General features: G+C 35.9%; 2 protein-coding genes across 3 annotated transcripts; one reads left to right on the forward strand and one right to left on the reverse strand.

Moving 5' to 3' along the window:
* The first annotated feature begins 457 nt into the window (after positions 1-457).
* Positions 458-7,545, forward strand: LOC139197390 (ribosomal lysine N-methyltransferase set10). 2 transcript variants are annotated; one of them, XM_070824711.1, is made up of 16 exons: positions 458-619; positions 706-796; positions 1,607-1,781; positions 1,874-1,979; positions 2,489-2,571; positions 3,158-3,184; positions 3,302-3,459; positions 3,602-3,715; positions 3,789-3,869; positions 4,233-4,294; positions 4,700-4,756; positions 4,891-4,962; positions 5,114-5,362; positions 5,571-5,686; positions 5,816-5,923; positions 7,151-7,545. In XM_070824711.1, the coding sequence occupies exons 1-16, from the start codon at positions 563-565 to the stop codon at positions 7,299-7,301; spliced, it is 1,707 nt and encodes a 568-aa protein (XP_070680812.1). In that variant the 5' UTR covers positions 458-562; the 3' UTR covers positions 7,302-7,545. The 2 variants fall into 2 exon arrangements, with proteins under 2 accessions (XP_070680812.1, XP_070680813.1); XM_070824712.1 differs by having other exon boundaries at positions 548-619; positions 1,864-1,979.
* A 418-nt stretch (positions 7,546-7,963) lies between these two features.
* LOC139197733 (uncharacterized) lies at positions 7,964-9,183 on the reverse strand. Its single transcript, XM_070825685.1, has 3 exons — positions 9,015-9,183; positions 8,481-8,535; positions 7,964-8,186 (listed from the first exon to the last, which is right to left on the reverse strand). The coding sequence occupies exons 1-3, from the start codon at positions 9,181-9,183 to the stop codon at positions 7,964-7,966; spliced, it is 447 nt and encodes a 148-aa protein (XP_070681786.1).
* Between the last annotated feature and the right edge of the window lie 4,370 nt (positions 9,184-13,553).

Consider the following 13,553-nt stretch of genomic DNA (forward strand, 5'->3'; position numbering starts at 1 on the left):
ACTATATAGAAAAATTCAATATTTTGATTAACACGCTTGACCTCCATTTAATCACTTAAGTAACCTGTCGCTTTTATGGCATTTGAAAAAAAAAAAAACCTAAATAAAACAAATTTACTGTCACATGATGTCCTAATTTAGACAACTTCTCGGCTTCAAATGTGAGGTTAACCCGCCACTGCTTTTATAGTGTGAGTTATTACAAATTTGGGTTCATATTTTAGGAACGTAATCTTAGAGAGACAAAAATTTTAAACCAAAATTTACAAACTAAATGACCTATTTGTTGATAATTAGATTATGAGTAATGCTAGAAAGATTAAAGGATGTGTCACTAAACCTTAGCATTACTCTTAAATTATTATTTAAATATTGATTAACGTACTTATTTCTTATGTAACACATCCTTTAATTTATAAATTTTGTTTAAAAATTTAGTCTTTAGCAACAATTCATCGGCACGTGACCTATAAGCATTTCTTTAGACAAAAGATACAGAAACACTTGAAGCTGCTATTTCGCTAAACCTCACTCTCCCTCTCGCATTAACACACACACAGCAATGGCGACAAGCTCACAGGAAGAGGCCAAGCTCGAACGATTCCTCCACTGGTTACAGGTTCTTACATTTTCCTATGTGAAATCATTCACTAATCAATAGTGCAACTTGGTTTTGTTTTTTATTATTTGGGTTTTCGAATTCAGGTTAATGGAGCGGAGCTACGCGGGTGCAAGATCAACTACTCCGATTCCAACAAAGGGTTTGGCATTTTTTCGGCTAATGATGTTTCTGATGGTAACCCACTTCTTCCTTTTAGGGATAAGTTAATTGGGTTTTTGTTTATCTATGTTTTGAGTGTCAGAAGCTGCATTCTTTGAAAACCATAAGGGCAAAATAAACCGAACAACTCGATTTTATGGGTTTCTTGGGTTGGACAAACCTTATCAACTCGAACTTATGCTCGAATTTTGGGCAATTTGATAAGTTGAGCAAACATGGACTTGATTTCTTAACCCGAACAAAAGGCAGGTAACTCAAGCAACTGGATATAAATATATGCGTTATTTACATACTATATTTTGTGTCAAACAGTAATTGTTCCTGATTTATCTTGTTCTTTGTCTAGTTTAATTATAGATATAACGAAAGGATTGAATATGATTGAAATGTATTGATTACCATAACTACTTAGGTAAACAGCCATTCACATTTAGTACCGAGGTAAACAGCCACTCACATTTTGTGCATTTTAGTTATACAAGATTTTTTTGTAATTTTTTTTTGCAATCTTCTCAGCAGCTTAAGTACTATAATTTGGAAACCTGAGAAAGTCTCTTGGGCATATGCGTACCCCCCATGGGCTACTTCATTTCTTTAACTTCCTTATTCAGCCAAACCGTTCAAGTCCACCCCTAAATAAGAATCCTTGGGTACAAATAGATTTGTCATGTGTCCTAATAAAACCACCTTTTAAGGGGTTGGTCCTGAAAATTCATACACCAGTTTGGGATATTCTGTTTTTCTTTTTTAATGTGGGAGATTCTGAGTTGTAACAATCTTATATTTGGAGCATAATTTTGATTTATTTTGGGAAATAAATATCAGGGGTTCTATTAGTTGTTCCTCTAGATCTAGCAATAACTCCGATGAGAGTTTTGCAAGACCCTCTTCTTGGACCAGAATGTAGAGCAATGTTTGAAGAAGGAGATGTAGATGATAGGTTCTTGATGATCTTATATCTCACAGTGGAGCGCCTCCGCAAGAATTCTTCTTGGAAACCGTATGTATAGATTTCATTTTGTTGAATTATCAATACCAAAATTTCTCACTTCTTTGGTAGTTAAGCTTCTCTTGGGTGGAAGATAACATCAGGTACCTTGATATGCTTCCGACCACTTTTGGCAATCCACTTTGGTTTACTGATGATGAGCTCTTGGAGCTAAAAGGGACAACATTGTATCGAGCAACGGAACTGCAGGTAAAAGATTTTTGGGCATCTGGCCAACATATTTAAATAGTCAAATGTAGGTTGTATATACACATGCCATCTGACGTGGGAAACTCCATTCAATGATGGCTTGTTATGGTTCTTCTAAGATGGTGAAAGGTATAGATAATATGTACAATATGTTTTAGAAAAATTTGCTTATGACATGCCAGCAAATGCTTTTAATTTTTAACTAGTATTCAGGTGTGCAGCGGACTTTTAAGTTGGAGTTTAAATTTTGTGATATTGGTGATATCATTTGTTGGGATTTTAGGTTAAATTTGTATTGATGTTCATGCTGGAAATTATATATATATTTATATATATATGGTTTCACAACTTTTTCACTCTAAGCTCATTTGGCTTCCCAGCAAGCATGCCAAAGTTTTGTTTGATTTATATGGTTTTACAAATTATCTAGATGTCAATTTTGATATATAGTTCTGTCAAATAGGGTTTAAGTAGTAACATATCTGACCAAGGATGGGTTTATCTTACAGAAGAAAAGCTTGGTGTCTTTATATGATAATAAACTGAAGGCTCTGGTGAAGAAACTGTTAACTCTGGACAGGGATTTGGAAAGGTGTGTAAATATATTTTAGAAATCACAGATGTAGCGTATGATACGAATGATTGGTTTAGAAATAATTAGTTCCATTCTTTTTTTGTGGTGCTTGTCATGCCCAGTCTTGTGACTATTTCCTAACTAGTATTGGATCAACAAATATATAGCAGCTGTTGAAATGTTGTGAAAGTTTGGTCAACTGGAAAACATTATTTGGTTATATAAGACTATTAGAATGTAGACCGCAATTTATCATGAAATCTATCCAGTTGGTGGACCTATGAAGTTTCATAGTTTTTTCATCATTTAGTATTCCGGTGTCTGCATGCTTATGCTACGGTCATATGAATTGATCATCTCTTTAATGGTCAGACTCTTGAAATATGGTATCTTATGGCAGACCGTCCAATTTTTTTCTTGCTATTAAGCATTCCATTGTCATTATGTTACAAGTGAATGAGGCGTATACTCTTGTAAGATGCTATGTAAAATTGCATGTAGAACAACATTCAGAAGGATAGACATTTGAATAAGTTATATGCATCCTAAGAATTTACCATGATTAATTACTGATCCTATACAATACCTGTTCTTTCTTTTTCAGAGATGTGTGCTTTGAAGATTTCCTCTGGTAGGTGCCATCTTTGCAAATAATCTAATGATTTTTAAAATTGAATCCTCTCCTTAATAATGTCTTCATGGTGCTTTAGACTTTGTTCCTTATGTTTTACAATTGCTGTCATGCTAGGGCAAATTCTCTGTTTTGGACCCGTGCTTTAAACATTCCCCTTCCATATTCTTATGTATTTCCCAAAATTCAAGAAGACAGTGCTTCAGATGGCAAAAATATTGAGGTTTCTACTAATATTTGCAAAGAAGAGTTGGTTAATGGCAAAGATGAAAAAGGTTAAGTCAATTTTTTCCCGCCACTAATTTCTCATGCCAAACCTTCAGATATACTTTATTAGTGTGTACTAGGTGCTTGATTTGGTATTTGTTGATACAAAATATTTCTTTTTATTCCAACATTAGTGATTTCTCTATTTAGGATGTCATGTTGAAGGGGTTGATATTCCAGTTAGTAAAGCAACATCCACGCCTAAACAAAAAGAGACTGTCTGGGTTGAGGGTCTTGTTCCTGGCATTGACTTTTGCAACCATGGTATGCCAGTTGCTTATCAAGCGTTTGGAGAGTCTTTATTCTGTAAACCTTGCTGAAATATGTGGCTCTTCAGATATAAAGGCAGCAGCAACATGGGAAGTTGATGAAACTGGATCGATAACTGGAGTTCCTAATTCTATGTATCTTCTCTCTGGTAGCATTCTCTTAACATCAGTTTCTCCTTTTTCCCTTTTCCTTTTCTAGCTGAAAAGCAACAGCGTATTTAATTACACACTCATAATATCTTGTATTGGTTTCATAACACAAGTTTATCTCATCGTGACTGTTGCTTTTGAATTTTTGCAGTACTTGTTGTCACTTCTTTTATCTTTTTATATTTAGCAGAGTTTTAATCTCATCACATAAAAGTATGTAAATGTGACAGTTTCTATGACTTGTTACTATACTTGATTTCTTGGGTTTCAGGGATAATTATACTTGTTTTCATTTCTGTTCTTTGGTCTAATTAGCTAGGCTGTTTTACTTACCATGATATTCTCTCTCTTCAATTGGAAAGCTGGACAACCCTTGCAGGTTGACGCAGAAATTTCCATAAGTTATGGTAGCAAAGGGAACGAGGTACACTCTGGTCTCTCTAATTTTTTTCCTTTGTTTCTGATACCAAAGTTACTTTTAACATTGTAGTTCTCGTACTCTGCATACCTCCTAACAGGTGCCACCAGACTCAGCCTTCATCCTAGTAACTTAACATAATCTTGTCAAAATGGTTGCCTGTATTGCATTGAATGTCAACATTTTCATGCATTGAGCATACATTCTTACTTAGGCCTATGAGTCCAACTGATTTCACTTAGTTTTGGCATGTCATCATTGTTTATTTGTTCAGAAATCTCTTTTTTCTAGTTTAAATTGAAGAAACTACTTTTTCTTTGCTATCCCATATCTTATTTTCCTGATCCATTTTATCATTTAAAAAGCTCGATCAACTTTCTGAGTCCAAGCCCTTGTTTGTGTTTGATGCAGGAACTACTTTATCTGTATGGTTTTGTCCTTGATGGTAATCCAGATGACTATCTCATGGTAATACCTCTATGTTGGAATGTCTTGTGACTTGTATTGAATGCTCATTGGTTTCTTAAATTACTCATTCACAATAGTAATAATGTCTTAAATATCCAGAGAAACTTAAATTCGACTCTATTTGATTTATTCAGGTTCATTATCCAGTAGAAGCCATTCAAAACGTTCCCTTTGCTGACTCGAAAGCACAGCTTCTCGAAGCACAGGTCAGCTATTGTCTGTTTCTGAATTTCATTAAGAAAGAAAATAAGTAACGTGATTGCAAATTTAATGGCATACACGGAAATATTTCTTATTCTTTTTGTTTGTTTCCAATGCAAATTTTGCTTCATTATTCATAAACCTGTTTGTTCACAGAAAGCTGAAATGAGGTGTCTGTTACCTAGAAGTTTACTGGATCATGGCTTTTTCCCAGTAGGCAACTCAAATACTGAAGGAAGCGAGAAGTGCAAACTTGACGATGTATGCAGCTATAGTTGGAGTGGTCAGCGAAAGATGCCATCGTACTCACGCAGGTTGGTTTTTCCTGAAAGCTTTTTGACAGCCTTGAGGACGATAGCCATGATGGAGGATGAGCTATTTCAGGTTTCATCGCTGCTGGAAGAGGTAACAGTTCTGCAGCTATGTATTTCCTTCCATCAAATACCTTTGCCATTTTGAGTTTTTAACTTTTTAGTCATGGTGTATACTACCTGTCAAGTGTCTAATTATATACTTAATATCGTTTCAATCGGCCTGAAGTTGCAATGCACATCTGTTTCGAATCATTTACTTCCCTGATTAATATCCTAATTAAATTTATTTTATCTTGAAGCTTGTACAATCAAGAGAGGGGAGGCAACCATCTGATTCAGAAGTTCAAGCAGCAGTATGGGAAGCTTGTGGTGATTCCGGAGCTTTGCAAATACTCGTTGATCTTCTTAACATGAGGTAACTAGTAGGAACCATGTGTTATTTAGCAATGTATTAAGATCAACTTCTCAATCCGCATGCCTATATACAAGCTACTTTCAGAAGAGTTGTATTATTAGTTGCCTAACCGGATTTCCAACACGCAAGGATGACGGATCTTCAAGAGTCTTCTGGTACAGAGGACAGCGACACCATTTTGCTTGAAAAGACAAGTATTACTGAAAGTGCGAACCAGCAGAACGAAAACAATTTAAGGTACCATCTTCGCCAAAATTTATTTCGGTGTTCATGAAAACTTAAGCTGCACCATGTTTATCGATTGAGGATGGTAAAAATTGGGTGACTTTAGATGCGGACCCTATTTATCAATGTTCTTTGATTGAAACCTTATTGGTTTTCGATTTTTTATTGAAGTCTCTGAAATTAATGCAATAATGCATTTCTATGTAGGTTATTATAATTTTTAAATTAAAATTTGATATTTGTAGTTATTTATATTAATGAGATTTTAAATAAAATCCATAATTTGTTGAAAATATTAAAAGAAATTATACTTAAATAAAACCCATGATTTGTCATTACTTATATTAATGACATTTTACGTACAAAACATTGGTAATTTTTATATGATGCATTTTACATACAAAAAGTTGGTACATTTTATACAAAAAAAGGTGATACGTTTTATACAATGGGTACATTTTACACAAAAGAGATGGTACTTACAAAAAAAAAAAAAAATGGGGTGCATTTTACAAATAACAAAATGGTACATTTTTAAAGACAAATGGGTACAAATAAAAGGTCAAAAAATATGAGTACAAATAAAAGTTTGAAAAATATGGACACAAAAAGAAATTAATATATGGGTACAAACTAAAACTAAATAGAAAATTGGCACAATTTAAAAAAAGGGTTGCAAATTAAAATGGGTACAAACTAAAAATAAAAATATATGATACAAAATTTAGCCATTATATCAAATGTAACGTTTCTAACACTAAATGAATAATTTAGAAATAAAATTTAATTAACTTGATATGTAAAATATTTAATTATTGAAATAATTAATGATGTTTATTAAAACCAAGGACCTTGATTAAAATTTGAAAAGGAACAAGGTTTCAATAAAAAAAAGAGGGATGGGAACCTAATTTCTCCTGAAAAAATTCTTCTGATGTCATTCAAATTCTAGGATATGATAGAGCAAAAATCCTACTAATATCATTGAACTGATTTCCTGTTGTAACACGAGGAGCCTTTCAAATTCGAAGTTTTTCATGCGTTGTTTAGAAGTAGGAGCTCTTAACAAGTTATATGCTTACTCTTACAAACTACGAAATCTTGTTACCGTGTCATGGAGCCTATCTGGCAAGCTTCCGCATTTCTGCAACATATTCATCTTCTCGTGCGTTTTGCCTATTGAAAAACTCAATATGTTTGTGTTAATCTTGGATTTCCTTCTTCTGTTGGTGGCTGCAGCGGAGTGACCGACGGCGTTGCACAACACAAGTCGATGACTCGAAACGTGTGGTCTAGTATAATTTATAGACGTGAGCAGAAGCAACTCACTCGACTGTTCCTCAAGGAAGCAGAACACGCCCTGCAATTAGCCCTCAGCGAAGGGAACTGACTGTGTGTTAAATCATGCAAGCCTTAGTTTCCGATTTGGGATGTTCGTACACAGCTAGAAGCCTACAAGTGCTTTCTGAACCGGCTAGTGCTTGTAATTATTCTTTTTGGTGCATGCTAGTCATTATTTGTTTCCCGCATCCAATTAGTTGCCAAAGTTTTGCTTCCCAACTTCTTTTGGTTACTAATCTATGTAAAACTTAGAGACACGTTATTCCAGTGAAATGAAAATAACAAATTATGGCGGTTTTGGTGCCTGACAATCGTCCATGCACGTGGGTGGCTGTTTTGATGCGCGTACCGCCCACAATGTGGTGCGAGCCGACTGCCACCAACCATGCGCATGGGTGGCTGTTGGTTGTTGATGCACTTGGTACCCACAATGCAGCAACACAGCCACCATGGACCGTCGCTACTGTAGCTCTAGACTTTCATGGCAACTTTGTAGTTCATAGTTATACGACAAGTCAAAAATCTAGCTCACGGTACAAGTAGGCTGGCACATCGTCATTCAAAATAAGGCCGGCAGTAAGTGAGGTTGCCGAAAAGTTTCCACACACCCTAAATATTCAGGGAGGCCGTACATATATATATTCATAGCCCCCACAAAGGGCCTCCAAATTTGTTCAAACGAAGCAGCCTTTCTTTTCTTGTGTGCTGTCTTCAGGCTTCTAGGCCAGCTACATTCGTAAGTGTCCACCCTACTGCATACTCAGCGGCCGCAGCAATGGCGCCATTGAAGAGATTAACCGCCACAGAGAATGCATAGTTCTGGCCTGCAATCTTGGCCTTGGCAATCCCAAGAAGCGGGAGGGCAATTGCAGACAGGACACAAGCACCAACAAACGTAACGGAATCGTTGTTTGTAAACGGAATGAGCGACCATCTTCTCGCGCACCAAGATATTATTGTATTTTGAAAAAATGCTCACAACCTAGTACAAAGTAATGAGCAACTTCATATATTTAGTCCTTAGCACAAATTAAGCATTTGCTTTAGATTATGCAGGAAGGGCAGGCATACTGTGGCGGCATCATCAACGTCCATCCCGAGTTCTTGATACTTTTGGAGCAACTCCATTAGCTCGGGGCCATTCCGATTACTGACATCTCATTCAGTTACCGCTCTTTCTTTAGAGGCCACTTCCTTTTCACTGCTGCTAGATGTAAAATCTCCAAACCCCATCGATATTCCATCTGCCACAAGGTTTGCAAATCCAAGCACCAACACATCCACTACAAAACACAGTAGTTAGAGATGAATAAAGATGCTAATTAATTAATTACTGTAGTCACCTTGGGGGGTGTGTGTGTGTGTGTATGTTCCAGTTCCACACTAGAAAGATGTTATTTCACCTGGCTTCTGATTTCGTAATCCTTTCTTGAGTTGTAAAACACTAAATAAAATTTGAGAAAACTTCAGGAGTACTAATGGATTTGTCAGTACCTCTAACTCTTTAAGTATAATTCTTGGCTACAACCAGTTGTATTCAACCATGTCATTATTTGTCGTGTCGCGTGATTATCTATGACAAATGAACAAGTGCTTAGAGAATCAAATGACAATTCATCAAATCAACAATGTCGATTATACAAGCAATTCTAAAGGTCATAGGAAAAAAAACCAAGCATGCGTTTTACACATTTTCTTTGGATACATACGTTTATGAAATTAAAATGAAAGAAGAAAGAAGGATAACGAGATAGTTAATTACCGGAGGAGATACGACTAGCACAGATGGAAGAAATGAGAGAGAAGGAGGTGATGATGGCATCAAGACCTGCATACAAAATGCTCTTGGCATACTCTCCTTTCCATGGCTCTTTTGGCCTCTCACTTCTACTCTTCTTCTTACCATCATCACTTCCAATAGTTCCATTCATAACATTATCGCTACAAAAAAAATGGTCATTTGCTACTAACATTTTCTGAGGACCTACAAATACTCTCGTAAAAACAGCTATTTCCGACCAAAAATTATGCTCCGTCAGAAATATGTCGATAAGAGGTTTACTACTGTCAACACCCAAAATGCCCTTGGAAAAGGGTTCCTTCGCCGTTGGAAATAGCTATTTTTTGGAGGAAAAATTTGGCGCCACATTTATTTACGACGAAACTTATTTTTGTCGGTAATAGTATTATTTTTTCCAAGGGCATGTTTTAGTTGTCAGAAGTAATTGCTTATTTCCGAGGGCAACAAGTGGTCGTCGGTAGTAATTTCCCTATTTTCAATGATGATTATTTGTTCTCGGAAGTGATTTTGTATTTGCAAGAGGAAGTAGAGGCCGTAAAAAATAACCATCTATTTTCGAGGGCAACCAATGGCTCTCGAAAATAGATATTTATTTATGAGGGCATATAGTTGTCGTTGAAAAAGATCATTGACTAGAAAAAATATTAGATTGTGTGGTATCCACTAATGTAAATATTTTAAATTGAAGATCAAATTAGTTCATTGTATGCTTATAGGGCCGAGGAGTGTAGTTGTAAAAAATATCAAAATCGAAGCTAAAATAACCGTTAAATCGTGATTTTTCATTAATCACCGTCGAAAATTTCGTTCTGTTACCTAATCTCTAAATGTTTGTTGTTTGCGATTTTGATATATGCTATATGAGAGTATATACAAACAAGTTTGCCGGTTGGATTGTTGAAACTAGTTTTATATAATGTGTATCCTGCCAAAACGATAGATTAAACAAACACTAGGAGTTTATTTTATACTTCTATTAAGTATAACATAAGATTTTGTGGTATCCACTAGAGGCAAAGACGAGGGTAGGTGTCATCAAGCGAGTCATTCCCTCTCAGAAGCATGCCATCGTGGAAGGCAAAAAATCTGGTATTAGTCCAGCCCTATTATTTGTAATTTGGTATATTGTTCTCTTTTAACTAATTTTGTCTTGTAATTCTTTAAGCAACTTTATATTGGTTTCATTCAATATTATAGCATCGTTCTTCATGAGAGAACTTGTTACAAATTCATTCTATTGTGGTCACTCCAATCCGATTAAGATTGTAGATCATCTCTATGATTATTTCAACAAAAATGTTCGGTCATGTTATTGGGATTATGCTTTTTTCTCACGACTACCATTGAGCAATTGGAATTGGCCAATGTAATGTGGTTGATAGTTTGTAGACAGTATGCTTATTTATTAAAAGTATCTTTAATGGTTGGACGCTCTTCTAATGGTCATATTAGTATTCAAGTTCCCTGTCTTGTGTAATGCATATTGGATGAGTTCTATTGTGTTGAAAAAAATAATTGCGTTTGAAGGATAACATTCAGACGTGAATGTAGTATATGATGTTCAAGGCTTTTTGCTATTCGATCCTTAATAGTCTCAATCTAATTTCTTTCAATGCTCAAGGCTTTTGGTCATTGATAGGAGCATATTTATGCGACTGAGTTAGCTTGTTCTCATGCATTTACGTTGTTATTTCTTAGTTAATTATGTATTTTAAGCTATTTTCGTGTGTTTGTAGGTCCATAGGCCTTATAAAGCAATAAGATGCATTTTGGAGCAGTTTTGGGCTTGGAATGGATAGCACATGCATGGAGCAAGGTCGATGGACGAAATTGAAGACTAAAGAGGCTAGGAATGTGTTGAAGAGAAAGAAGAATTAATGTAAAAAGGAAAAAGAGCTCAGCCACAAAGGGGTGTCACTCCACCATTCACCTTTCCATCATTGCCGTGCACCACCATTGCACTCCCTTTGGATTCCTATGCCGTGCATCATCATCCATGTTCCCTCCATTGACTCATTTGTTGCATCATTCCACTTCCTTTCCTTTGTCTACCATGTGCACAATATCCTTTCACCTTCTTACACTCATTGATTTACCACTTACTCACCTTTCCACCATGCCATGCATAATCACCCTTGTCCCCTTCATGCACCAGATTTCTTGCACTCATTTCATGCACCATTACACTCATTATCCACCCATGACGTGCACCACCCTTGTCTCCTTCATTATTTTTGATTTCATGCATCAAAACGTTAAATCATTGCACTCAATTGCTGCACAATTCTTGTCCCTTTCACCCATCAGATTTCATACAACTTTTACCTCCACTACATGCACTCATTGATGCACCATCCACCACATTTGGAATCCCATGCCGTGCATCATGAGTCTTGCTCCACCTTTGACTCATTTCTGCACCATTCCACCTCCTTTTCCTTTCTCTACCATGTGCACAATCATTCATGTTCCCTAGCTGCAACACCTCTCCATTTTACCCCCCATGCTTTGCATCATCACTTCACTTTCACCTTTGAATCATTTCAAACACCACTTAAATGCACTCATTGCTGCAACACCACTCCATTTTACCCCCCCATGCTTTGCATCATTACTTCATTTTCACCCTTGAATCATTGCACACATCACCAATTTCCCTCCATTGCCATGCACTTCCTCTATAAAAGGAAGTGTGTGTGGCAGCCATATAGCTAAGTTTTTGGCTTGATCGTTCATCCCCATTTCAATACCACTTCATCCAAACACATCCATTCATCTTCACATCCATTCCTCTATACAAACAAACCTTCAAACACTCACCAACACCTTGTGCCATAGCAAAGGAAGGGAAGGAAAGTGCTTGGACGTGCTTGCTTTCCAACTTGGATCGTTGGAGCGTTTAGATGTTTTCTTTCTTTTGTTTCTAATGTTTAAATTCATTTCCTTTCGTTTTGTTGTAAATATGAGTGGCTAAACCCCTCTTAGCTAGGGGTGATTTCAAAGCCATGATTATGTGTGCAATATAATTTGATAAATTCCAGTTATGAACTATTGAATCGTGAATGCAATTGGCTTAACTATTTGATTGATAACTTATTTGTATTTGTTGATTAAGGGTCGACACTTAATTGGCATGCATAAATCCGATGCTAGAATATAAGGAAGTTTCACATAATCGTTACAAACTTATATTCATAAGTAGTGGAGGTCGCTTATAAAAAATCGCGTTAAGTTCAATTCCTAGCATAAGCGATGTGATGTCATAGTTGCAAGTGCTTTGTCAATGCTTATGATTTTCATTAAACGTAATGATCTTTGATTGTATCTCTATTATGATGTCATGTAGGGAACTTTTGATGAATGTTTTGGGTTGTTGAATGATGTCATCCCCAATAAAACAAGGAAAATCTGAGATTTAACTAGTGATGTCATGGTTAATTTGGAGCATTGTCGTTCAGAATTCAATGAAGTAGTAACTGGAAATCGAATTATTTGCATACATGTCATGTGTGGAAAAAAGCCTCTAGCTATCCCATCCATCATCTTATTTCTCAAATTTGTTTTACAATCTGTCTAGTTTTTCGTACTTGTTTGTTTGTTTCAACTTCATCCAAATCAAAACTCCCCATTTAGTTTCTTGTTTCAAAGTGTTTCAAATCTTTTTTAGTTTGTGTTTTTAAGTGTTTTGATTCAAGTAAAAGTCAATTTTCGTCCAGAGTCATTCCTAGTGTCTAGTTTAAGTTTATTTAGTTATTTTAAGCTGTTTTGAGTATTTTAAGTTTGCTTTGAGTCTTGTGAGTCTTGTTAAGTGTTTTTAAGTTTAGTTTTATGTTTTTGAGTCAGTTCAGAGGTTATTAGCAAGCCCTCCTAATCCCTGGTCCAGAACGATCCCTACTTATATTTGTACTACAATTGTCAAAAGAGGCTTAAATTTGTGTGTTAAGATAATTTTCGCATCAGTCATTCGGTTCCAATGAATTACATGGATTTTGGTTGCTGCTAAACAATTACTCTGTCATTGCAGGTAAAGAAACATATCAGCACGGCCAAGGCCATGAAGGTGGGATTTTAATTGTTGAAGTGCTTCTACATTCGAACTCCTCAATGGTTGGTTAAAGCGAACATGAAAAACTAGCGTTACAAGACGTATCATAGGATTGTAACTTATAGGAGCATATTTATGCGCCTTAGTTAGCTAGTTCTTATGCATCTTTGTTATGTTTTCTTCGTTAAAGTAGTCTTTTAAGCTACTTTCATGTGTTTTCAGGTTTAAAAGACATATTACATGAATTGATGCAAGTTGGAGCTTTTGGAGCAAAAAGTGAGCTTGGAATGAAAAGGACATGCTTGGAACACAAGGTTGGGATGAAATTGAAGAGTTCGAGATTTGAGGTTTCCTACTTGAAGTAGGAAAGCTAAGCCTAAAAGTTTCCATTTTGGGTTGATCTTTCCTAAATCGGAATTGGCAACCAAAGTTTCTAAAGTTGGAAGTTTCTATTC

The sequence above is a fragment of the Malus domestica genome, chromosome 07 (assembly GCF_042453785.1).
Source record: "Malus domestica chromosome 07, GDT2T_hap1".
Taxonomy (NCBI): Eukaryota; Viridiplantae; Streptophyta; class Magnoliopsida; order Rosales; family Rosaceae; genus Malus; species Malus domestica.

Bases quoted from the DNA above. Each gene is read 5' to 3' on its own strand.
- LOC139197390 (XM_070824711.1), top strand. From the start codon at position 563: ATGGCGACAAGCTCACAGGAAGAGGCCAAGCTCGAACGATTCCTCCAC. The intron at 4,295-4,699 runs GTACACTCTGGT...TGTTTGATGCAG, and splicing joins ATGGTAGCAAAGGGAACGAG to GAACTACTTTATCTGTATGG. The intron at 4,963-5,113 runs GTCAGCTATTGT...GTTTGTTCACAG, and splicing joins CACAGCTTCTCGAAGCACAG to AAAGCTGAAATGAGGTGTCT.
- LOC139197733 (XM_070825685.1), bottom strand. From the start codon at position 9,183: ATGAATGGAACTATTGGAAGTGATGATGGTAAGAAGAAGAGTAGAAGT. The intron at 8,536-9,014 runs GTAATTAACTAT...TGTGTTTTGTAG, and splicing joins TGCTAGTCGTATCTCCTCCG to TGGATGTGTTGGTGCTTGGA. The intron at 8,187-8,480 runs GTTTGGAGATTT...GTGCGCGAGAAG, and splicing joins GCAGATGGAATATCGATGGG to ATGGTCGCTCATTCCGTTTA.